The sequence below is a fragment of the Anolis sagrei genome, chromosome 4 (genome assembly GCF_037176765.1).
Source record: "Anolis sagrei isolate rAnoSag1 chromosome 4, rAnoSag1.mat, whole genome shotgun sequence".
In the NCBI taxonomy this organism is placed as follows: domain Eukaryota; kingdom Metazoa; phylum Chordata; class Lepidosauria; order Squamata; family Dactyloidae; genus Anolis; species Anolis sagrei.
The window spans coordinates 219,670,680-219,695,001 of NC_090024.1; the positions used below are offsets into that span (position 1 = coordinate 219,670,680).

Consider the following 24,322-nt stretch of genomic DNA (forward strand, 5'->3'; position numbering starts at 1 on the left):
GAAGAAGCCACATTTTTGGGTGTAAACATAACAATAAATAATGGTTTAATAGAAGACAAGAATGCTCTGGTAGCCCAAGTCCACTTTCCAGAGCCTAGAACCCTCAGGCTCTCTCCTTATCACTCCTTATATATGAAACCAGAAGTCAAAGGAAATTCCTTCTTGTTTCTATAAGCAGAACTATTGATTTTCTCATAAAACACAGTGTGGACTTTTAGGGGAGTAAAAGTTTGGGGTGGGTGAAATATAAGGTAGGAGTGCTTCAGGGGCTGCAAAAATGGCCTCGGGGAAACATATATCCAGCATGTCCCAGGATTCTCAATCCTGTTTATAGTCCAACAATAAACTATAGTTATATAACAAATAAACCAAGCCATTGCTTTATAGACTGAGCTTATTTTTCCACACATTGTAAATGCTGAGAGTTGGTGTTTAAGGATGAGAAAACCAGACTGTAGTGTACCAATAAATATAGGTTGAGCATCTCTTATCTAGAATTTTGCAATCCAAAGTATTCCAAAATTGTCCATACAAATGGCTGACTTGTTTTCTGGTGATTCAATGTACAGAAACTGTGTTGAATGCACAAAATTAATACAAAAATGTATAAAATTATCTTTGTGTCCCATGGTGATGCAGCGGGTTAAACAGCTAAGCTGCTGAACTTGCTGACTGAAAGGTTGGTGGTTCAAATCCGGGGAGCGGGGCAAGCTCCTGCTGTTAGCCCCAGCTTCTGTCAACCTAGCAGTTCGAAAACATGAAAATGTGAATAGATCAATAGGTACTGCTCTGGCGGGATGGTAATGGCGCTCCATGCAGTCATGCCGGTCACATGACCTTGGAGGCATCTATAGACAACACCGGCTCTTTGGCTTAGAAATGGAGGTGAGCACCCACTTCCCCAGAGTTGGACACGACTAGACGTAATGTTTGGTGAAACCTTTACCTTTTCTTATCTTTGGGCAACGTGCATCAGGTGTACATGAAACATTAATGGATTTAATGTTTCAATTTCAGACTCATCTCCAAGATGGCTCATTATCTATGTCTATACAAACACAGGTATCCCATTTTTAAAAAGAAACCCTGAAATCTCAAACACTTCTGGTCCCAAGCATTTTGGATAAGGAATACTCAACCTGTACCACCTTGTTGGGCAAATGGATTCCAAGTTAATTAAGAGCTCAACCTTTTAACTAATAAACAACATTTGCTCTAACTAAGATGCTTACTAAAACAAGACAAACAGAAAGGGGTGGGGAACAAACGAGAAATGAAGCCTCGAAAGAGATTATGCCTCTTTTTGAGAACAAACATACACTTGTTGTAATTTACAGGGAGAAATTATAGCTCAAAGATAGTGCCATCTGGGTAGCTTTCTGCTTTCACACAAATTTCCAGCTTAGAGGCACAGCACAGCAGCAGCATCCTAATTTGTAACATTGAATGAGACCATTTGCAAATTACTGGATTTGAAAGCAAACAAACAATGACAAGAACTGAGGATAATACATTTGTTCTTTGCTTGACAAGTGCAGCTTAATTTTAATTACTAGTTAACGCAGTGTAGCATATCAGGGTAAAAGTAATGAACCTATGGTAATGAGGCCTCACTACAGCAATTGCTATTAAATCAAGACTGATACATGGGGACAGTCAGCTATTAATTTATGTGAAAAATAGAAGGTGCAACTGATATTAGCAAAGCAGATATTGTAGTGGGTTTCCATCAATTTCACACTTGATCCATCACCTCTTGAAGTGTGTGCAACTGTTCCTTAGGCCAGTTTTCTAAAGGGAGGAACTCTGATTTATTGGGTCTTTAAAGACTGATTTATGTGACCATCACGGGAATGGGCTTTGACTCTCAAAAGGCTCTGAGATGAAGGTTTGTGTATGACATAATTCATGATTGCTGTAAAATTCCACTGTGGCTCGGGATCAAAAAGGATCTGAAGACATGCATAGCTCTCAAGGTCAAGGGTATATATATCCCTTAGTGTTGGATTAAGAATAGTCCTTAGGAGAATTCTACTTGCATATAGTGAAGAGGCAAATGCCAGACTTTCTCTTTTCTTCAGGATCCCCCTATTCCTCCTGAAAAGTTATCCTGGAGGACAAGGAGACCCAGAACCATGAATCGAGGGCAGTAGGACACACTGGGCTTTAATGGAGGAATGGATGAAGATTGCCTCTATATCCTTTTTCTAATCAGGAAGCCTCACCTGAATTCCAAATCTACCATTAATAGTTTGCAATTTACTACAACATTTTCTTGATTGTAATTTCTTTGCTGTACCTTGCAGACTTTCTGATTTATGGTTCTAAATATTTGTGATTTTAGATTTCTGAATTTAATGCCATTGTCCATGAATTGATAACCATCCTGAGCTCTTATAAGGAAAGGTGGGGTATAAACTGAAATAAAATAAGAAATGAGGAGGAGGAGGGCCCAAGACAAAGACTTTTCATGTCTTTCGCTCAATATAATTTGTTATTTTGTGCCTCAAACCACCTATGTACTTATATGACCTGCCTCTTGGATTTCATATATCTCAATCCAAGATGCTGTAAGATTTATTAGTCAACAACGTCCTATGATTCCAATACATGGTTGCATTAGTTGTATAAGTATAGAAAGACACAAAAGAATCCTAGAGCACAGTGGTTCCCAACCTGTGGTTCATGGACCACCAGTGGTCCCCAAGAACTAAAATATAGTCAGTGGCGTCACCGTTACTACACCGTTGCAATGAGAGTGCTGGTCTCATAAAACTCTCTTATAGTGCCAAGACAATGGGGTTGTCAGGAGGGGACAAGGTGCAACAACAAGCCTCCTGACTGCTGCTTCTCCTTCTCCCTCTTTCCCTCTGAGCGGAGCTGTTCTACATGGCACCTGGAAGTGGGGGTGTCTTGGTATCTTAGTTTTTAGGCCTGTTCCAGGCATTATTTGGGGTGCTGATTCAGAAAATTGCATTGGATAGACCACATCAGCTCTAGATTATTAAATATGGTTTTCTATGGGCAAGCATATAGTGACTACTGGATGGCATATGTTCTGTATCAGAAACTAGAGTTAATGTTGTCTATCCAATGCAATTTTCTGTATCAGCACTCCAAATAACCAAACCGAATCCAAAGTTGACCAAAAACCCTTTTGGTACTAATGTTGGAGAGTGGTCCCTGGCCAAAGTGGACCCTGGTCAAAAAAAGGTTGGGAACCACTGCTTTAGCACATTTGAAATTAGCTCCATTTGATAAAGTAGACTAAATCGCTGAAAGCTTATTCTACAAACGTATTTCAATTAATTCCCAAAGTACTACAAAAATTCTTTTGCATCTTGCTATACTATATAATTATGGTGGAACTGTTTTAATTATGGTTTGAAAATCAGAATTGTAGCCCAAGCTTAAATGGCAGTTGGACATAATGGCAAACTGTGAGCTAACAAACCCTGCAAATCTTGCACTAAGCCATAGAAAGAGAACAAGAGTGGAAGGAGAAAATAAGAAAAAAATGTTGTGGGAGGAACGCAATAGCCATTCTCAGTTTGAGAAACCACCATTGGATTGCCAGTGGTTTTCAAAATGTGTTGGAGAGAAATGTTGGGATCCCTGCACACTTATTATCCACTCCCCAGTGAGGAAGTTTACATAACAGACAACTTGTATACAACCACAAACCTTCCTCTTCCATGTAATTACAGTATGTAGAATGTGTTCGAAGGTGAACTTTCAGTCTATGGAAAGCGGCAGTGAGGTGTTACAGATGTCCCTACTTCTCTGGTGAATTCATTTCAGCATTGCACAAGGGGAGCTCTGCTAGACAAACCAATTATCTCAACCATCCTGTTCCCACAGCGGCCAACTAGAAGCTTATGGGAAGCCCTGACCATGGACATAACTAGCGCATAATTTGTCAAGGTGCTAACTTGTTAGATTTTTCCTTCCACATGGCTTAACTCAGTAGATTTCCTGATTAACACCAAAGTTAATCCTATGCATTAATGGGGGTAATTAATGTTAGAATGTTAGAATTTGTTAAGAATGGGTGGCTTTTCTTCAAGTAGATTTGCTAAGACAGGATTGGATTTGGAGTAAATGTTATCACATGACTTTGTGTTGCTAGGCAGCAGAACCCAGCGGAAGAATAGCTGGGAGAAACTGAAGAGATGGGTTTGGGAAGCAAATAAAGATGAAAGGAAAGCAAGAGCATACATTATTTTTGGAATAGCATGGGATGGGGCACTGGCTGGTTTACTTAGCCCTCAAGTAGAAACAGTCCTTAAGGAATGCAGACTCTTTAAGATAGAAAGTCTAGCGTCTCCCACCCAGCAGCCTGTGCATCTTTCTCAGGGATGGAAGCTAGATTGTGCCTCTCTTCATTTTTCCTCCCCTGTTCATATAAAAAAATATCCAGTGTATTACTGCATAATATACAACACTGTATATTATTAAAATCCAAGAATCCTGTCTTAGTTGCTGCTCATGAGCTTCAGGACTCAATGATTTCTCCCTTCTTCCTTTACTTCCACTAGCAAGTTTCTTTTTCTTATTCTAACAGGCTTTTAGGAACCATTGCAATGGGCCATTAATTATATGTTTTGGGGGGTGGTTTTTTTGCCTTTTGTCTTTTAATGAGTTTTAAAATAGTTTTAATTGTATAATAATCCTGGTGTGACAAGCTGGATCTAGCCCAGACTACTCTCCACACACCCAACAGGCAAACTACTGCATCACCAGCCATAAACAGCTCCCTGGAGGTCCGTTGCTAGCAACCGTTGTTCCTGGTGAGGTCCTGGTCAGCCATGTGACCAGAAATGTGTTATCAGCCCAATGAGTCCTCAAAACGGGTAACCATTTGGATGCCCAAAGTACTTGGAGACACTCCTGGGCTGCATCGGGGCAGTTCTAGAGTGCTCCACCCTTGATTAATTTACCATGATCTCTGAATATCAGTGTCAGGAGATAATCTGTATTTCCAATATGCCTGGGATTATTAAAATTTGTCCTACATCAATTGGAAAAGAATTTTATTTGTTGAGTATTGGATCTGTTTGCTCATGAGCAAATCTTAAAGAAACAAGAGTAAGCAGACTCGGTGCTTAGATTGCCCCTGATACAAGAAATCTTTTTGAAATGGCTTGGGCAAACATTTTATTAGGCACTTGGAGATTGTAGATTCTCTTGAATCTAGTACCTCCTCTTCTTTTCTGATTTCCATATTCCACCACTTTACCCTTTAAGCAATTTCTATTAAAAGTATAGTTTCTGCTAAATCCTGCAAATCTCTTGGGGAGAGAGGTACACAAATGTCAGCGTGCTGGAAGAAGCAAAGACCACCAGCATTGAAGCGATGCTCTGCTGGACTGGCCACCTTGTCCGAATGCCCAATCACAGTCTCCCAAAGCAGTTGCTCTATTCCAAACTCAAGAACGGAAAACAGAATGTTGGAGGACATTCTTTAAAGAGATTTAAAGATGGGCTCAAAGCCAACCTTAAAAACTCTGGCATAGACACCAAGAACTGGGAAGCCCTGGCCCTTGAGCACTCTAACTTGAGGTCATCTGTAACCAGCAGTGCTGCATAATTCGAAGAGGCATGAATGGAGGGTGAAAGGGAGAAACATGCCAAGAGGAAGGCATGTCAAGCCAACCCTGACCGGGACCGCCTTCCATCTGGAAACCGATGTCCTCACTGCAAGAGAATATGCAGATCAAGAATAGGGCTCCACAGCCACCTACGGACCCACTGCCAAGACACCACATCTGGAAGACCATCATCCTCGAACTACGAGGGATCACCTAAGTAAGTAAGCCTGCTAAATTTTAATATTTGTTGTTGTATGCTTTCAACTTGTTTAGGATTTATGGCGACACTAAGGCAACCCTATCATGGGGTTTGTTTGGCAAGATTTTTCCAAGTGGGTTTGCCTTTGGTGACCTTCTCAAGATCATCCAATGAACTTCCACGGCCAAGCAAGGATTTGGACCCTGGTCTCTAGTTCTCTAGTCCAATGCTCAAACCACTAAACCAGGCTGGCTTCCTAACTGTTAGACTATTTTTTTTAAATGAAAGCAAATTTGTTTTGCTTTCCCCCTTCTTCCATTTTTGGCAATGCTTTAAAACAGAACACTTGGTAACTTATTTATTTAGATTTCTTAATATGTCTGTTGGTTTATGTTGCCTTATTTGTTTTAAAAGAAGAAGGGACCTAAGGGCTGGGAAAGAGCAAGCGCTAATTATGCTAATATATGAAGGCTGATATACATTCAAGCTTGCATATGGTGGCACTGTGTCCAAAATAATTGCTGCAGTGCAAATATTTACTATTAAAATAATTACTTACAAAGTATATTTACATAATTTCTTACTTGATCAAAGCCACCATTTAATTAACGCTCACACTCTGTGTTCTTGTATGTCACTGAGAAACTGCTTGTCACTTTTAATTTCAAAGAAGAAACCAAGGAGACGTTTTATGCCGTCTCTTTCTTTTTTGGTAACTGTAGCATATAGAAAAAAATTAAATTCATTTATCTTAACAGCATGTTTTAAATAATTACTAAAATATTTATAGTCTACCTTTCATCATGAGAGCTCAAGGCAGGGTACAAATATAATCAGTTTAAACATTTAATTAATCTCTGATCTACTAAGGCAGAGAACATTATAGAATATTTTACTTTGAAATCTCAGTTTAGTCTCTATAGCTAAACAAAAGACAGTAATTAACTAGACAGTTTTTTCACAATTGCACAGTTTTGATTTCCTACCACCACCACTGTACCTCCGCCAATGAGGGCAATAGTTTATAATTAAGTATGTAGGCTGCTAAAAATCATTTTAAATTATTTTAATCATATTCTGTATTGTGGTATTGTAAGTTTTTATGAGCTTTGTGTTTGTGTAGTAATTTATGAGTTTAAAATGATGTTACCTTGCACTAGGATGCTGTGAGTTTTCCAGGCTGTATGGCCATATTCCAGAAGCATTCTCTCCTGACGTTTCACCTGCATCTATGGTAGGCATCCTCAGAGGTGGTGCTCAGAGGTTGTGCTGCCATAGATGCAGGTGAAACGTCAGGAGAGAATGCTTCTGGAACATGGCCACATAGCCCAGAAAACTCACAAAATCCAGTGATCCTGGCAATGAATACATTAACTTGCACTGTTTTTGACTTATGTGTTTGTTTATCACCAAGGCATTTAATGCCTGGAAGCCGCCCTGAATCTCCCTGGGGAGATAGGATGGCCTATAAATAAAGTATTATTAATATTTTACTGACAACACAGTATGTCACAGAAAACAAGATATATATGCTGGATTTTGTATCACAAAATCACAAATCAAACACTTTCCAAGTGTCTAGGACTGTGTGATGTATTTTCGAATGATGCATGCAGATCCAAATAAGGTGGCCTTTTGCAGTTGACAGATCGTGATTTTGTCAATGTTTATTGTTTCCAAATGCTGGCTGAGATCTTTTGGCATGGCACCCAGTGTGCTGATGACCACTGGGACCACCTGTACTGGTTTATGCCAGATCCTTTGCAATTATTATTATTATTGTTATTATTGTTGTTGTTGTTGTTGTTGCTGCTGCTGCTTTAATATAGACATCTAAATTGAAACTAGACATATGAGTAAACTTTTTTGGTTTCAATTTTTAAGCAAACACACCACAATTCACACTTCCTGGATGACAACAGAAGTTATCTTTTAGACTGCATACACTTCCAAATTTTCTAACAGTTCTTAAAATGAAATTTGGCAGGGAATGTGCATAAAAAGGCCTATTTAGAGTGAAATTACAGGTAAAATCTGAATTTCCCTGTCTTTAAAAACTATTGTCATGAAAATGGATGGCTAGAACTTATGATTGAATACATCAAATTGGCACAGACCAAAACAGACTGAGCTATCTATCCCTCCCTGTTGGGGTTGAGAAGACAACGGGTTTCTGCATTTATTTATCCTCTCACTTCATAGAAGAAAGTATGTTGCAATGTAATGGTCTGAGAACCTGTTACTGTATCCCAGATTTTTTAAGTTCTTCTGGAAAACAGTTCCTGTTTAAACACATTTGAATCCAGACTAAGCAAAAACCTACTGAAGTAACATGAACTTCAGATAATCATGACCAACTGAGACCCTCTGATTTCACTGGGTCTCATAGACTCATAGAGTTGGAAAAGATCACAAGAACCACCCAGTCCAACCTCTTCTCACTTTGCTATTGTTCTCTTCAGACTATGACAAAGTTTAACCTGTGCTTGGAAAGTTTTAAAGGTACTAGGTTTTTTTGAATGTACTACTTTTTTTTTTTAACTTTACTCTATTCGCCAAATAGGTCACTGTTTGTTATTGTAATTGAAGGCCACTGAAGGTAACTTGTGGAGTTACCCATTATTAATGACTTACAGTTACTGTAGTGTCATTGAAAAGTACAAGATGTACAGGGAAATGCTATATGGCTCATCCAGGTAGCTAATGAAGATATTGTACTTTGGACATGTTGAGAAAAATGTAGAAGTCATTATAAAGCAATTGCTCAAAGAAAAGCAATCCTTCCCTAGTATTTTTTTATCCACCCAGATGCCTTATAATATATCCCAAAAAGGATGTGTTGGTGTATATGGGTGAAAAGCCTTTCTTTATATCACCAACATGGCTGTGGGAGATGACATCACTTTCTTCCTTTCTGGGTTTGAGGTGGGCAGTGAAAACTATATCATCTCAGTAGGCATTTGGTTCCTAAATTAGACACATCTGCCCCAGTTGTTTTTCAAACTTTTTTAACTATCTGATGTTACAACTATTTTATAAGACAAGTTTGGGTGTGTTTTTGGTTGGATTTTAGTTAGGCATTTAATATTTTCAGATTTTTTATTCATTGTGCATCACTTCGGGGGCCCTGGTGAGTTAAGAGAAGATTGACGAAGGTCACAAACAAATGTAGTTGGAAGCTTGAGTAATTTTTTTAGTACTGTTGAGGTGAGTTGCTGCAGCATGTCAAAATTATAGGTCTAATTCAGCAAGAAAATGTGGCTCAAGGGGACAAAAATGTCTATCCTATTGCATGGGATAAAAAAAAATCCTGCAGTATTCACTTAACATCATTCAATCTGGCAATAGAGAAGAAGCTCTCAGAAGACTTTTCCTGAAATGGATATCACTGAAGAGGCCCTTTTCCTGGTTGAAGATCAACATTACACAGTAGTTTGAAAGAAAAGTGGGGAAGGTACTTAGGTTGGGAGAAAGTGCAAAGACTGATCTACAGGACAGGAGTAAAAAGAAAGCAGGAGGGAAGCCAAGAGAGAAGCGGGAGATATTAATAACAGTATACTCTCAATGGGATTCTGTTATATTTCTTGTCTTGCTGGGCTTTAAGTAGAACTGTGGAAGAAAAGAAAGATGCTAAATGGGGATGGCCTATGGAAGACCATATATAACCAAGCAAGAGATTCTAAAAATTGCAAACACTATGAACTTACAATGATCCAGCCTCCACGTTTGGACCCCTGATATAGAATGGGACTCTGATGTCAAATTCGTATGGCATAGATTTTCCTTTCACCAATCCAAATTGACCAATATGATATCCATGGTCTGCTGTATATATAACATACGTATTATCCAGTTCACCTGTTTCCACCAACGTATTGTAAATCTGAAAAACAACAAGAAGAATGTATTATTATATTTATTTATACCCCGATTTATCTCCCCAAAGGGGACTCACAATGGCTTGACAATTTAAAATACACAAATATGCAACAGAATTCAACACAAACAGCACTAAAAATCCATCGAAACAAAAATGTAGCATAACATTTGGGATAGCAAATGATATTGTATCATATCTTTGTTCATTGTTTCATGACATCCTGCATCTTCTGTCCCTTAAGCTCTCAACTTTTTGCTCTGGCATTTTCTCTTTTAAAGGGAAAGAAATAAAGAACAATAAGAAGGGTTGAAGTAATAGTTTCTTGTACTGTTTCTATGCAACTAATCTGACTGAAAAAAAAGTGAGCTATGGTGACATAGGTCTGACATAATTATCTTATTTACCAAGGAATTAGGTGTCAGTAATCTTGGTCAGAGTTCACTGTTGAGAACTACAAATCTCAGAACACAGCATAGTTAGTAGCCCTGTTAGGTGCGGGATTCCAGAAGAAAAAGACCAGAAAAAGAAAGTTTTCCAATCATTTTTTTTTGTCATGTCAGGAATGTCTTGTTGTGAGAGAATTGGCCGTCTGCAAGGACGTTGCCCAGGGGACGCCCGGATGATTTTGATGTTTTATCATCCTTGTGGGAGGCTTCTCTCATGTCCCTGCATGAGGAGCTGGAGCTGATAGAGGGAGCTCATCCACCTCTCCCCAGATTCAAACCTGCAACCTGTCGGTCTTCAGTCCTGCCGGCACAGGGCTTTAACCCACTGCGCCACCGGGGGCTCGTTCCAATCACTGATTTGGTGCCTCCTGATTTGGTGCCTGTATTAGCACATCTTGAGTAAAAATATAGTCCTCCAAAACATTTATGCCACATTCCTTAAAATACCACCTGACTATATGAAGTAAATAGTGAAAACTGAGACACATGATCACAAAATTATCTTTGTTGGATTAAGAAAAACAGGGCAATAACTAATTATTTTTGGAATGCATTTGGAAGGTTAACATTGACTGACTGACCAGCTTGATTTTAAAACTTATAATATGCATATATATGCACATATACATTCCAATTAACTGATTTAGAGTTAAAACCAAAGCAAGCAATCGATTTAGGCAAGTTACAACACTGGTGGCAAATCTTTCTCAGTGAATGCCATGTCACATGAGCGAGATTACAGTATATCTTCCCGAAGAAAATAAACCACCAATCAGCAGTAATAGTAATAATCATAATAACTAGCAAGATAATGAAGGGCCTTCATATAATCTTACCCTTGGCTTCTTAGGATGCCTCCGTTATACTTCATCACAGAAAAAAATGCAAGAAGATCGGATAAGCAGAAACAAATTGTTTTGCCTCCATACCTGACTGGCAGTTCTACAGACTTGAATACAAGCCCATCAATTTTCACAGAAGGTGGCAAGAGAGATGAATGTCAATACTGCACAGAGGCACAATTAGTTCTGTGAGGTTCTTTGGCTTTGCTCTAATACCACAGACGTCAACTCAAGCTAACTGCCATTCAGAGGAGCATTATACAAGATAAGTAAATATATGATTTGATCTGATGCTGAATTGATGGTGTGCCTTCAATTACCTCTTTTTAACCTACCTCCAAATTTAACCCATTTTATTTCCTAGCAGGGTCACCCAGAACACAATGAAAAAAGTGTGGGATAGTAGGTAACTTTCAAAGCATGGCTGAGAGCACATAATTTGCTTTCTATGCAATTTTCCTTGTATATGTCATCTGCAACTGTCATTTGGGAATATTTTACTAATTATAAAATTGTATAGAACAATGCTACTGCTCCACCTGGGGGAATGCAACCACGTAAACCAAATGGAAAAGCTGAGGTCCTTGAATTACAAGAATTGGGGTTTAGCTTAGGAAAGTTCAACATGCTTCTCAGATGCAGGATGTACATATTAAGCTCAGAGGATGGCATAATAAATCTTACCGCTTCCATAGAATCATCCACAGACATAAGTGTCTGAAGGCGCTTCTGCTGCAGCATATTGGTGAATTCCATGTGAATAGGTTTCATGGGGCCAGTATACCTCATTATCCAGTGCTTGTCTGGGTTTGGAGCATAATTATAACTGGGTGTGCTAGAGAGATAGAAATAATGAAGAACTGTTAGTAAAATAAATGTGACATGCCGCCAACTCTGCTGAGGTATTGTATACTCCAAAAAACTGCACAAAAACTATACAAATATTCAGTGTCATGTTGGACATAAAGCCCCAGGATCCACATGTCATTTGTAAAGCTGATTTCTACAGCTCATTTGTTCTTAGCCTCGAGTATTCACATGTTCTAAGACAGCGGACAACGAACAGCAGACATGAGCCAACAGTGTGGTGGATTTTGAGCAATGTCTGCTAAGGAAGTCAATGTGATTCTAGGCCACATCTATAGGAGTAAAGCGTCCTGGTTGAGGGAACTCATAGTCCTATTCAGCTTACTTATCCGAATGTATCTCCCTCTATGTTCCACCTCATAGTCTAAGATCTGTTGGGGAGGCCCTGCTCTCAGTCCCACCGGCTTTGCATACACGTCTGGTGGGGGACGAGGGACAGGGCCTTCTTGGTGGTGACCCCCCGCTTGTGGAATTCACTCCCCAGCAAGATTAGATCGGCATCCTCCCTCCTTTCCTTCAGAAAAAAAACTAAAATCGTGATTTTGGAACCAGGCTTTTGGTTAGTGGGCGCAGCAGCATTCTGAACATGGAACTGGACCTGACGACTGTTATGTTAATGGGAAACAGCTATGTGATTAGGTGATTATATAATTAATTGTTACTGTTTTTAACCTTCTATGTATTTATGATTTTATATTGGTGTTTATTGATATTGTGACATCAAATTGCTGCCTATGTTAGCAGCTCTGAGTCCCCCTCTGGGGGTTGAGAAGGGCGAGGTAAAAATGCTGTAAATAAATAAATAAATACTCTATTCTCCTTTGGTCAAACCTCACCTGGAATAACACTGTGTCCAGTTCAGGGCATTGCAATTCAAGAAGGATATGGACAAGCTGGAAGGTGTCCAGAGAAGGGCGACCAAAATGAACAAAGGTTTGAAATCCAAGACTTATGGGGATGGGCTGAGGGAGCTTGGTATATTTATCTTGGAGAAAAGAATATTAGGAGGTGACATGATAGCCATGTTTAAATCTGTCATATGGACGAGGTAGCGATTGTTTTCTTCTTCTCTAGAGAAAAAGACACAGAGCAATGGATTCAAACTGCAGGAAAAGAGATCCCACCTAAACATTAAAAAGTACCTCCTGCTGGCAAGAATGGTTTGACAGTGGAATACGCTGCCTTGAGTGCAAAGGAATCTTCCTCTTCAGAGATTTTTAAATAAAAGCTGGATGGTCATCTCTCAGGAGTGCTTTGTGTGTTTCTGTATGATTGAGGGTTGGTTTGGATCAGTGATTCCCAACCTGTGGGCTAGGAGACCTAAAATAAGGTCAGCAGCTCTAGATTATTAAATACGATTTTCTGTGGGCGAGCAGATGGCAACTACTGGATGGCATATGTTCTGTATCAGAAACTAGAACTGATGTGGTCTATTCAATGCAATCTTCTGAATCAGCACGCCAAATAACCAAGCCGCATTAAAGTTGACCAGAAACTGATCTGTAACCCTTTTGGTACTAATGTTGGAGAGTGGTCCCTGGTCAAAGTGGTCCCCGGTCAAAATGGTCCCCAGGTAAAAAAAAAAGTTGAGAACCATGGGATTAGATGGACCTTGTAGTCTATTTCAACTACATGATTCTACGATATCATGATCTCCCAGTTCATTGCTCACTGCTGGAGAATTGTCATGAGAACTTTCACCCTTATGGCACAGAATAATTTCGAGTCCTCATTAAGTATAATTGCAAAAAGTTATAATGCAAGGTATTTTGTGACCGTTCATATGTTGTTAGACTGAACTCCCATCAGCCGTAGTCAAGCACATCCAGTGGTGAGGGATGATGAAGGTTACAGTCCAGCAACACAAATTTTCCATCACTCTTCTAAAGATTTAAATATGGGGGTGCAATCCTTCAAGAAGTATCACACTCTTGCTAACAGTATTATTCCCAGGGTCCCCGAGCCTTTGGCAGGGGTGGAGAGATGTCCAAAGGAAGAGGCAGATAAGGTCCATTTGGAGAAAGTAATTTTGTTCATAAAAAGTAGTTAAGATGCAAATGGATGCATCCAATTATTGTGGCGTTTAGATTAACGTTAAAGAAAATATTCCTAAAATGAATATGCAAATGGTGTTTAGTAATGTGGTCTGTTATGTATTTCCAGCCTGAATATTTCGAGGCATAAGAAAAGTAGTGCAACTCATTCTTTCAGGAATAAACCTCTAAAGCAGGATTAAATTCTCCACAGCAGACAGGGAAATGTTATAAATATTGCATCACTTTCATGATTCATCTAGAAGCTGGGAATGTGAAAATTGTTCTGCTCAAATGAAAACCAAACTGAAATAGCAAGTAATATTCTGAGTAAATGAGAAAATATTTCAAGAGCAGCCCGATTAGCATTAGGAGGTTCATGTCCTAACTGAGGAGCAGAAAAATGATAGAGCTATTCTAATTTCATTTGCACAGGCTGCCTTGACTCTCTTTGGCTCTTCAACAATAACTATCCAACTTGTTGAAAAATGCTTGTGATACCACTTAGCAGTGTGGTGAATTTAAACCTTTTTGATCATGTGGCAGGAAACAAGAAGTGTGAAATGCTTATCAGTTTAGTTAGTCAGTAGGTTCTGATTCAGCTTTTAAAACTATTTCCCACTCCTTTAAATTCCTTTAATGCACATAATTTCCTTCTACTTGGAAAAATACAAAACAGCCTTGAGATAGCAGGTTTATCTATCACAGAGGCCACAGTAACAATTGTCTCATGCAATGGTGACGACAGAAATAGAACTCATTCACATGAAACAACAATCTAGAAGGATACTCAGGAACAGCACACCTATAAGAGAGAGTACCATAACGGCCTCACACAGCAGATACGGAAGGACATTTTTTGTATGTGCAATGCAATCTTTTAATGCAGGTTCCTTAATGTAAAATAACTCTCAATCTCTTTGCTAAAAAGCATTAAGTATGTTGTTACAACCGAACTAAGCGATTCTTCCAAGCTTTGGCAAAGTATAATTTAAAAACCTGGATTTTAGCCCTTGACTGAGCAGCTAATGCTTTCTGCTTCTTGAATTCAGTATTTCAGTTTCTCCACTGTTTTGATGCTAAGAAAACATCAAAAGACTCCAAACAGACTGAGAAAGTGAGTTGGATCAATAGCACATGCACTGCATAAAATGTAAAGGCTAGTCATATATGAAAGACTGGAAAAATCCATTAGTGTAATAGTTTTTTTAGGCAAAGCAAAAAAAAAGTGTGCAAGATTTAAAAGATTTAGGAATTCTTCATCAGATTTCCAACAACAACAACAGCAACAACAAAACCAGATCTGGTGTGGAGAAAAGACATGAGTCTGAAATTATGGTGTCTGGATGGTCAGTCATCAGAAGGAATAAGGAAGAAAGGGTCTAGTAGACATGGGCAAACTTCAGTCTTCTAGGTGTTTTGGACTTCATCTCCCACAATTCCTAATAGGAATAGGAATTCCTAATAGGAATTGTGGGAGTTGGAGTCCAAAACATCTAAAGGGCCAAAGTTTGCCCATGCCTGGTCCACAAACATGCAAATAGAGTGATTCACTTAGGGTTTAGAAAGTGATGTATTCCACACTGCATGTACATTTGATTTGTATTTTGTATTCTCTAGGGGAAAAAAACTAGTAGGTGAAGACTTTGTGAACAAGGAAGGCAGCAGAACCCAGCTTCAACTTTAAAATCGCTCCTTATCCAATGGTCTCATAACCCGTATAAGTTTATCTTTTTCTGAAAGCTTTACAGTGAATTCTACTATATTTCAACAAGAGGAAGCACGCTTTGATATGAAAGCCTCATTTTGAAAAGTGCTCTGAGATGGGAAAGGGTGGGTTCCTCTCTTAGGGAGGAAAGGTTGCTTATTATTCTCTCTACATTGTTAATGTTCTCTCTGATTTCAGAATGTTATTGTGGCTGGATAATGACATTGCCGCTTTGAAAATGCTGATGGTTATGGAAACTGTTGCTATGTAATGCCCTGAATGAATCTAAAATGCTTGGCAAATTCCTCTTCCAGCATGCTTTGTGATTTCCTGGCTCATCTGAAACCTCCTGCTGCTTAATCCACCCGGAGTCCACGATCTTCTTTGATTACTACAAATGTAACCCTCTTATACTTAACAGATTTGTCCGTCTTATGGCCGAATACACAGAGTACAACAATTCTGGAAGTTGAACAAAATAAGCACTTCAAATTCATTCAGAAATGGGGGAGGAAAAGGGAGGGGGAGATATTCTAGTTGCTCTACAAATCCTGATTGTATTTGACCTTGGGGGAAAAACCCTCCAAAACAATAAAATGCTTACAGGGACAAATGTAAGAGCCTCTATAAAACCCACCCAGCCATCATGGATATGGGTCTCTTTAAGCAGCAAAGAAATCTATGCATGTGGTTGATGTGATCTGGAGTATATAAAATGAAATGTGAGACCAATTTGTATATCTCACAGTGAACATTTTGCATAAGACACAGGATTGCTTTCAGTGGATTAATTATCCTATAATAAGGTTCAGCCAACCTTGTCTACATGCACTAAAGGACATTTCCTCCCTCCCACTTGCCCATTCTTTCAACCAATGCAATTCGGCTTTGGCATTTCATACCTGCTTCTACTGCTTTAAACATTACTAACCTGGCTTTTGATTTTAAATTTTACGAGACAGTCTACAAAATAACACAAACAGACAACATCTAAACAAATCAAAGCAACGTGCTAAGTGCACAGCAAACCTTATTGAATTTTTGCTCATGCTGAAAGAAGACTTTGGGAAGGTAATCTTTACTTTCTTTGTTTCTCTCTGCAACCCCCTCTGCCTCTTAAACACAGGATGCAGTGCAGGGGAGTGCAGGGGACCCTCCAAAAAACAAAGCAAAATAGCATGAAAGGTGAAGGGAATGTAATGGAAAATCATTTCCTTAATCTCTTTTCCTAGCCACACCTTCTACTGCAGTGCTACTCATAATGGTCATTCCTGGACTGGTGCTGGTTGCCACACCACTGTTTGCTGGTGAGTTTCCAGCAAAATGCTGCCTGGTCCTTGGCATACTGGAAAAAATAACTGCTGATCCCCCACATCAGACTGCCTGAAAAAAGCACTGCTCTACTGAATCACCTCCATAAATGGAAGGAACTCTTGGGCTTCACATGGAGAGAAAGGCAGGATATAAATCATATAAATAAATAAGTAAAATAAATTATGTTCATAGAATCCAGTGCAATAAAAAGAGATACAGTAAAAGTAGCAACATGAAGGGATCATCAGCTAACGTGAGACCAGTTTAAGGCCCTATTAAGAACTATCTGCTCCTTGTAAGATACAAGAAGCAGGTAATTCTTGAGGAGAGGAGAGTTCTGGGTAACTAGAAAAAGAATGGCTGCTAACAAAATGTTTTTCTACTTCTTCCCCACTTCTTCCCCTAGTAAATGTGCACAGAAATAAAAGAACTGATATGATGTCACTATGTCCCAATTCATAATGCAGAGTGGAGAAACAAATGTGATAACTTTGGACACCTTATAAAGTCTTCCCAAACCTGGTGCTTCCTGGAGGCTTTAGAATAGAATTCCCATTATTCCTGAAAACTGGCTTAAGATAATGAAAGTTATTGTGTATAACTTCAGCAACAATTTTGGGAAAGCTACGCTACACAGTGCCAGGACAAATAGGAAGGAGAGATGCAAAATTATTGTTTTCAATGGTCACTACTTGCCCATTGTAATGTCTGGTTTCAGAACCAAAAATTGAGAGTTATTTCACATTAAGGATCCTGCATTAAAAGAGGGTGAGATTTCAAATAAGCACGTTTTTTGATCTCAAGGCATGGGACAAAAGCTTAAAAATAGCCAGGCAAAGTTTTATCAAGGAAAAAAAAATCTGAATTAGCTTGTGCAGGATCAAAGAACCAAATCTTACGCATGTCTACTTAGAAATAAGTCCCAATGACTTAATGGGTATTTATTCCAAGATGAGTGTGTATAGGATTACTCCCTAAATTTATTCTTATACTATCACTTAATCCCAAACTCAAACCTTATCCCATGGATTTACTGATGTGTATCCCTTACACACCAGTAAGTCCAGCCCTATCTTTAGGCAAAGTAAGACGGCCCCCTCAGGTAACATATCCTAATAGCAGCTTGTAATGCATCAACGTTTACCCTGACTCCTCTAAACTAGATTCCTCTGCTCTGTTCATCAATACTGAAATAAGATTCGACTATCTGTCCAGTAGATGCTGTGTGTGTGTGTGTGTGTGTGTGTGTGAGAGAGAGAGAGAGAGAGAGAGAAAGAAAAGAAGAGTTAGAGAGCAAGCGAGAGCTTGTATATTGCTTAGGACAGCACATTTTTCTTTTTCTTTTTTAGTTCCCCGCTCAGAATAAAATATTTATTTCTGTTAAAGGAGAAATTTGCATAATGGCAAAATGTTCCCAAATAGCAAATTATGAGTGGTGAGGAAGATTTCGGGCTATTTAAAAATGCCATGCTTTATAATTTTGCAACATATCATACATTTATGCTCAAGCACCAGAAATCCAGAGAAAAGAAATGCACAAAGTTGTGAGTTATTTTTTAAAATGCTATTTTCTTACATGTGTTGGGAAGCATTAGGGAAGAGATGAGAATACTGAGGGGCTGAGTCTTCAGGACCATGAGGAGCTGCATGGCTGAGAACCATCATAACTGGCCGGTGGGGATACATCTTCTTTGAAATGCGGAAGAAGCTAATACTGTCATTGGTGATCAAGTCAGTCAGATAATCCTAAAAAGATGAGAAGGAGAATGTTTAGCAGGACAATGTCAAAAGCCATACAAGGCAAACTAACGAAACCAAAGAGCAAATGTGGTATAGTGTAGTCGTCTGAGTGCTGTACTACAACTCTGGAGACCAGGGTTCAAATCAATGCTCAGTCATGGAAAACTCAATGGGTGTTCTTGTGCAATGGACATCATCTCTGCCTCAGAGGAAAGCAAAGGCAAATCCATTCTGTACAACTCTTGCTAAGAAAACCCAGGGTTGCCATAAGCCGGAAATGACTTGAAGTCGAATAAAACAAGAAACAAAATTTAAAACTATCTGCTTTTAAATATACAATCTTACAGGTTTCTACAGAGCTATTGGGTTGCAATTAGGGGAACTGATCCATGTCTCTAAACTAGTAGTGGACAAAGTGTGCCATTTTAAGACTGCCCACCCAACCAAGTGAAATGCCTGATTGGAGGTATGTTTGCCCATTTAAAAGGCAGGTTGTCTCCCACTGTTTAACATGTCTAGTGTGTGTGTGTATTGGTAGTCCATGTGGCAGAAAATAGGCCTCAGGTCCACAGCAGTTCCCCATCCCTGCTTTGAAATTGTTCCAGGTGAATCAACTGTATATTCTTCCATAAACGTCTTCGACATTGCTTTCTTTTGCCATCCTTTCCTCCTTGCTAATTAAGGCACATTAGATAGTTGGGGGGACTGTTGTGTTTTGGATCTTCATAAGTTTTAAACTCACAACAATTCTATGCATGACAGACCTCCAAGATCACTCATGGTCATCAACAGGCCTGTTCTGATCTTGCAAACTCAGGGCTGTGGCTTCTTTAACTGAATCAATCGACCTGTAGTGAGCTCTTACTCATTTCCTTCCAGTTTGTGGAGCATTATGCTCTTTTCCAATAAGAGATACTATCTTGTGATTTCTGTTTAGTTGTTTTGATTTCCTGAGTGAGTTCAGGCTTAATTTGCTTTCCTTGCTTTCTTTTTTAATTTAATTTTTATTTCAGCTTTTAGTCATATCATTTGTAATTGCTTAGCTCCACTAGGCATTCAAAAATAGCTAGGCTCTCCATCTCCCCCTGCCTCCTTGTCTCTTGGGAGTGCGGTGAAAGCAACTAGTGCCTCTGCCACCATCACCCCGAACTTCTTAGCCTCTTCCTCCAATGTTAAGGAAGATACAGAGGTGTCACGACCACACCTGCCCACTTGCCCCATCCTCCAGAAAGAGATGCTGGCTAGTTGGCTAATTATGTTATGGAAAAAGCAGCCTGGGAACAGGGTTGTTGCAGGAGTGGTCCCTGTGCAACAACATATGACAAGGACTTGGAGTAGGGCAGATAATAGCAGACCAATCCAATTGATTTGTCACTTCAAGGTGGTTGTACCACAACTAACAGCCACCCTCCTACTTTCTTCTGCTCATTGTTTATTGAGGTTTGGCTTATATGAAGATGATCTGGGAAAACAGAAATCACTTCCAGCTGTACTATAGCAACTTCACACAGATTTGTCTTAATTAGCAGGCAGTACCACAGTGCACACTGAGATATAAACTCACTTCTAAGTACTCCAGCAATTTCTTAAAAATGGTTTTTGTGTTAAATCAATGTGGCTATTCAGTTCATTTACCAGAAATGTTCCCTCTGTTCCAATTACATATGTCCTGTACACTTTCACATATTCTTTGAATTGTTTTGATTCTCTCAAACAGGCAGTGGCTTGGGGTGTTAATAATGCTGTGTGCCGATCCTGTAATTGTGCCACTACCCATGTTCCTCACAGCTTCATCATTGTATAATGCCTCACTAGCCTGGCACAATCCTTTTTTATTAAGAATAATAGAAACTTCCTTTGCACATACTTTGGGACTTTGTCTGATTAAGCACACAGGATGCACCTTCTTCAATGAAAGGAACAGAAAATGTATGTTATTAATCACTCTGTTTCCCACAAAGGAAATGCAAGAAGGTATGGGGAGCACATACCTAGCAAATGGGAACTTCTGGTTAGCTAGACCATCCTCTCGTCTTTAGCTTTTACTCCACCCTGTGAATCAGAACAGGATGGAGCTTTCCACCTCATAGCACCAAATCTTCCTTTCCCTCCTAGAAAGAAGCAGTCCACATCTCCTCTCCTGCTGGGGAGGGAAGGAAATGTGTGCATGCAATCCCTCCACAGCTCAGCTATTTTGAGCTGCTCATCTTTCCAATTTTGTCTTCTACAAGCAAACTAGAGACTTGGGCCATTTCCCCAAAAGGATGGCTCCTAAATAGAATTCTCTCAAGGGGAAAGCAGCTCCTTTCCTCCAAGAAACTAGAGAAGAAAGAGAGAAAAAACCCAACAAAACCCAAGATTTCCCCCCTTCACACCACAGCAAGTAGTGCATGCATGCTAGGAGCTCAAAGCTCAGCAGGCACATCCTCATAGTTTTATTTGCATAAACTTTCCTGGACTCCAGGCCACTTGCATTTAATGAATTAGGCTGGAATTCACAAAAACCTACACTTTGTAAATCCATAACATGTCAACATACATAGTTTACTTGGAAATGAACAACAACAGAGTGGGTCTTGTTCCCTTGCAAATGTGCCTCTGGATAAAGTCCCAAATCCAATGAGCATTAATCTCCCATGGAATTCAATGGGACTAGTTTGGAGAGGAAAAAAAACCTGAGTCTGGAATAAATCTAGACTAATAGTTCTTTAACCTTCCATTTTGTAGACATAAAAGGCCAGAGCAGGTTTGCTCTGTTCCTCTACCCAAACACACTTTAGTGCCCATCTCCCAATAAAACCCACTCACTGTCCTATTCATTTCTATTGTCTGTTTTCTATTTCTTCTTTCCTTTGGAAGGTTTTTTTCTTTAGAGAAGCAAAGATCAATTGTGTCAGCTTTGTGAAAATGTTCATGAAGGAAAGTAGGTAAAAAATTGGAAGAAGGGAGTGACTGAGTTGTGGTGCAAAGACCCAGAAAAGGTGCTGCTAGACTTCTACATGGTGGCCTCATGGTGTGGATGGCTTTTTGTGCCAGTGGTGAAACTAGGGGAGTGAAGAATGCACCAGGTGACACCATGAGAGGGCGATGGCACCAAAATGGCAATCTATAACATTTTATGCAGTTATCCCTGTAGTTAAAAATTACTACAAAATCAATTTTTGTAAAGTTATCTTACATGTCCTTTGTTTAGTATAACTACAAAAAAGAAAAAAATGTTATGCTAATTTCTTTTTGAATCTTCTAACTATGCATTTACTTCATTCAGAGATGTCAGTATTATCCAATTACAGTGATGCTTTGAATCATGTGATTTCATTGGAATACATTATGGCGGCATGTGCCACTGTTTTTGTTGGTGCTGTTTCTAGCATTTTAGCTACAATTCTGTTATATGATCTATATATAGGGAGAAGGTCCATAGGAGTGACTCTATGAGTTACTACACTGGGTGAAACCATCCCTGGTGATGCCACTGCTGTGTGCATAATGTCCTGCACAGCCAATCGAAGTGAGCCAGAAAATGTGAGTGAAAATAAGCCTGGGAGAATGTGGGAAGGCAGAACTTTGCTAATGAGTGGGTTGCTGTAGGTTTTTTCGGGTTATATGGCCATGTTCTAGAGGCATTTTCTCCTGGCGTTTCGCCTGCATCTATGGCAAGCATCCTCAGAGGTAGTGAGGTCTGTTGGAAGTAGGAAAATGGGTTTATATATCTGTGAAATGACCAGAGTGGGACAAAGGTCTCTTGTCTGCTGGAACTAGATGTGAATGTTTCAACTGACCACCTTAATTAGTATTTGATGGCTTGGTAGGGAAATGTCAGGAGAAAATGCCTCTAGAACATGGCCATATAACCCGGAAAAACCTACAACAACCCAGTGATTCCGGCCATGAAAGCCTTCGACAATACTTTGCTAATGAGGCTAGGATGTCCCCAACATGGGAGGAGAACAAAAGATGTGTCGGTTTGTGGTACAATGAAACACATACCATAAAGAAGTGAATCAAATGCTGACACATTTCCATATGCTTTGAAAAACCTGCTACAGACAGTGTTGTTATTCATTAGGTCAGATGTGTTGAGTGTATTATGTGAATAAAGAAACAACTGTATGTTTTCAATCACAGCTACAGTTATATTAACCGCGTTTAGATTCGTGTACTCTTGCATTCTATGCTGTTTCATGCCCCTGGGATTTTGGCACATCTAATGTGGTCAAATGACTGAACCATCACAAGCTTCTTTGAAAATTCAACTATCGTTGCCCAGTGCAAAAAAAAGAGGCCTTGTATTGGCAAAATATTGTAGAGGTCAGAATAACAATAACAACAATACTTGACAAAAGAATATAACTGAATATGAACATTCTACTGGATTTTGATTGCATATCATTTGGCACTCAGACATCTGGGATTACAAAAAACAAGAGGGAGCAAAAGAGAGAGAGAGAGAGAAAAGAGGTCAATTGTTCAAAATAGCACCAATGGGTTGCTAATTCTTTTGCTAGCAGGGATGCTATTTTTGGATACATAAATACACAAAGAAATTGAAAATCATTAAAATAATCTCCTGAAGCAATGCTACTGCTGCTGGAAGCGGAAATTATAGTTAATGAAAAGTTGTATTAGGGAAATAGAGAAATGATATCTCTTGGTGATACTACGTCAGCACCTCAAGCATGATGGCAATACTGATTTTTCTATATTCTAGTTTAACCAGATACAAAGGTAGCAATTGGGAAGGGTCACAACTCAGTACTTAAGTTCTTCTTTGCAGGTAACAAGTCCAATCTCAGGCATCTCGAAGGACTTGAAAGTTCAGGATACATTTTAACACCCCTATGCAAATTTAGGTTTATGGAATATAGGTTTTTGGATATCTGGACAACAAGTGGGTGTCGCATCTCACCAGTTACACTCTTGGCCACTTTTTATGTGACCAGAAGGCAACACTATGTGATCAGTACACACTCCAGAATTAAAGCAATTCTGTAATTAACAAAACGGCACAGCTTGAGTTCTTAAATTTCCTTTCATAACATTGCAACCAAATGTTAATTGAATTTCTGGATTACCGATAGATTTAAGAGTTCCTCAAAATCTGCATACCACAGCCATGGAAACAGTGGTTTTGCAATAAAGAGAATTAATCACATGCATGCATCAGATCAGAGCATGCCTCTCTGTGTTAATTAAAGTACAGAACACCAGTCAATACAATACGAGTCAAGCTACAATCCAATCTATTTCCCAGCTGGTAAGACATACTGGAGTGTTTACCGTCTCAGGAACTGCCTGCTGTTGCTAAATAAATTTTAAATTATACATCCCTCTAGAAGTAAAACGATAATGTACAGTCAAAAGGAGCAGGTTTATGGATTGCAACTGATATTACCAGCAGTGGCTTTCAAATATGAAACAAATACTTTAATTAGAACGAAGCCATAAAGCATCTGCATTATTCTCACAGTTGTGGCCAAGGGGAGAAAAACTAAAATAAATCAAGAGAACCTACCCTTGAGTAGTCAAAGCCATGTTTTTCCTTCACTCCATTTCTACAGAGCGTGTAGTTGTAAAAACGAGAGTTCTTCAATAATCCAACCCATTCCTTCCAGCCAGGAGGCACATAGGAACCATTATATTCGTTTAGGTACTTCCCAAAGAAAGCTGGAGGCAGAGTGGCAGAAAAGATAGAAGACAGT

The 24,322-nt window shown here is 39.3% G+C and overlaps 1 protein-coding gene across 3 annotated transcripts in view; it reads right to left on the reverse strand.

The window, feature by feature from the left end:
* Positions 1-24,322, reverse strand: part of SULF2 (sulfatase 2) — a 350,055-nt gene that overhangs the window by 43,027 nt on the left and 282,706 nt on the right. For all 3 annotated transcript variants that reach the window (XM_060772158.2, XM_060772159.2, XM_060772157.2), the window contains 4 exons: positions 24,136-24,287; positions 18,457-18,626; positions 11,643-11,793; positions 9,498-9,673 (listed from right to left, as the gene is read on the reverse strand). In XM_060772158.2, coding sequence (XP_060628141.2) covers positions 9,498-9,673; positions 11,643-11,793; positions 18,457-18,626; positions 24,136-24,287 — 649 coding nt within the window. The remainder of the gene's footprint in view (positions 1-9,497; positions 9,674-11,642; positions 11,794-18,456; positions 18,627-24,135; positions 24,288-24,322) is intronic.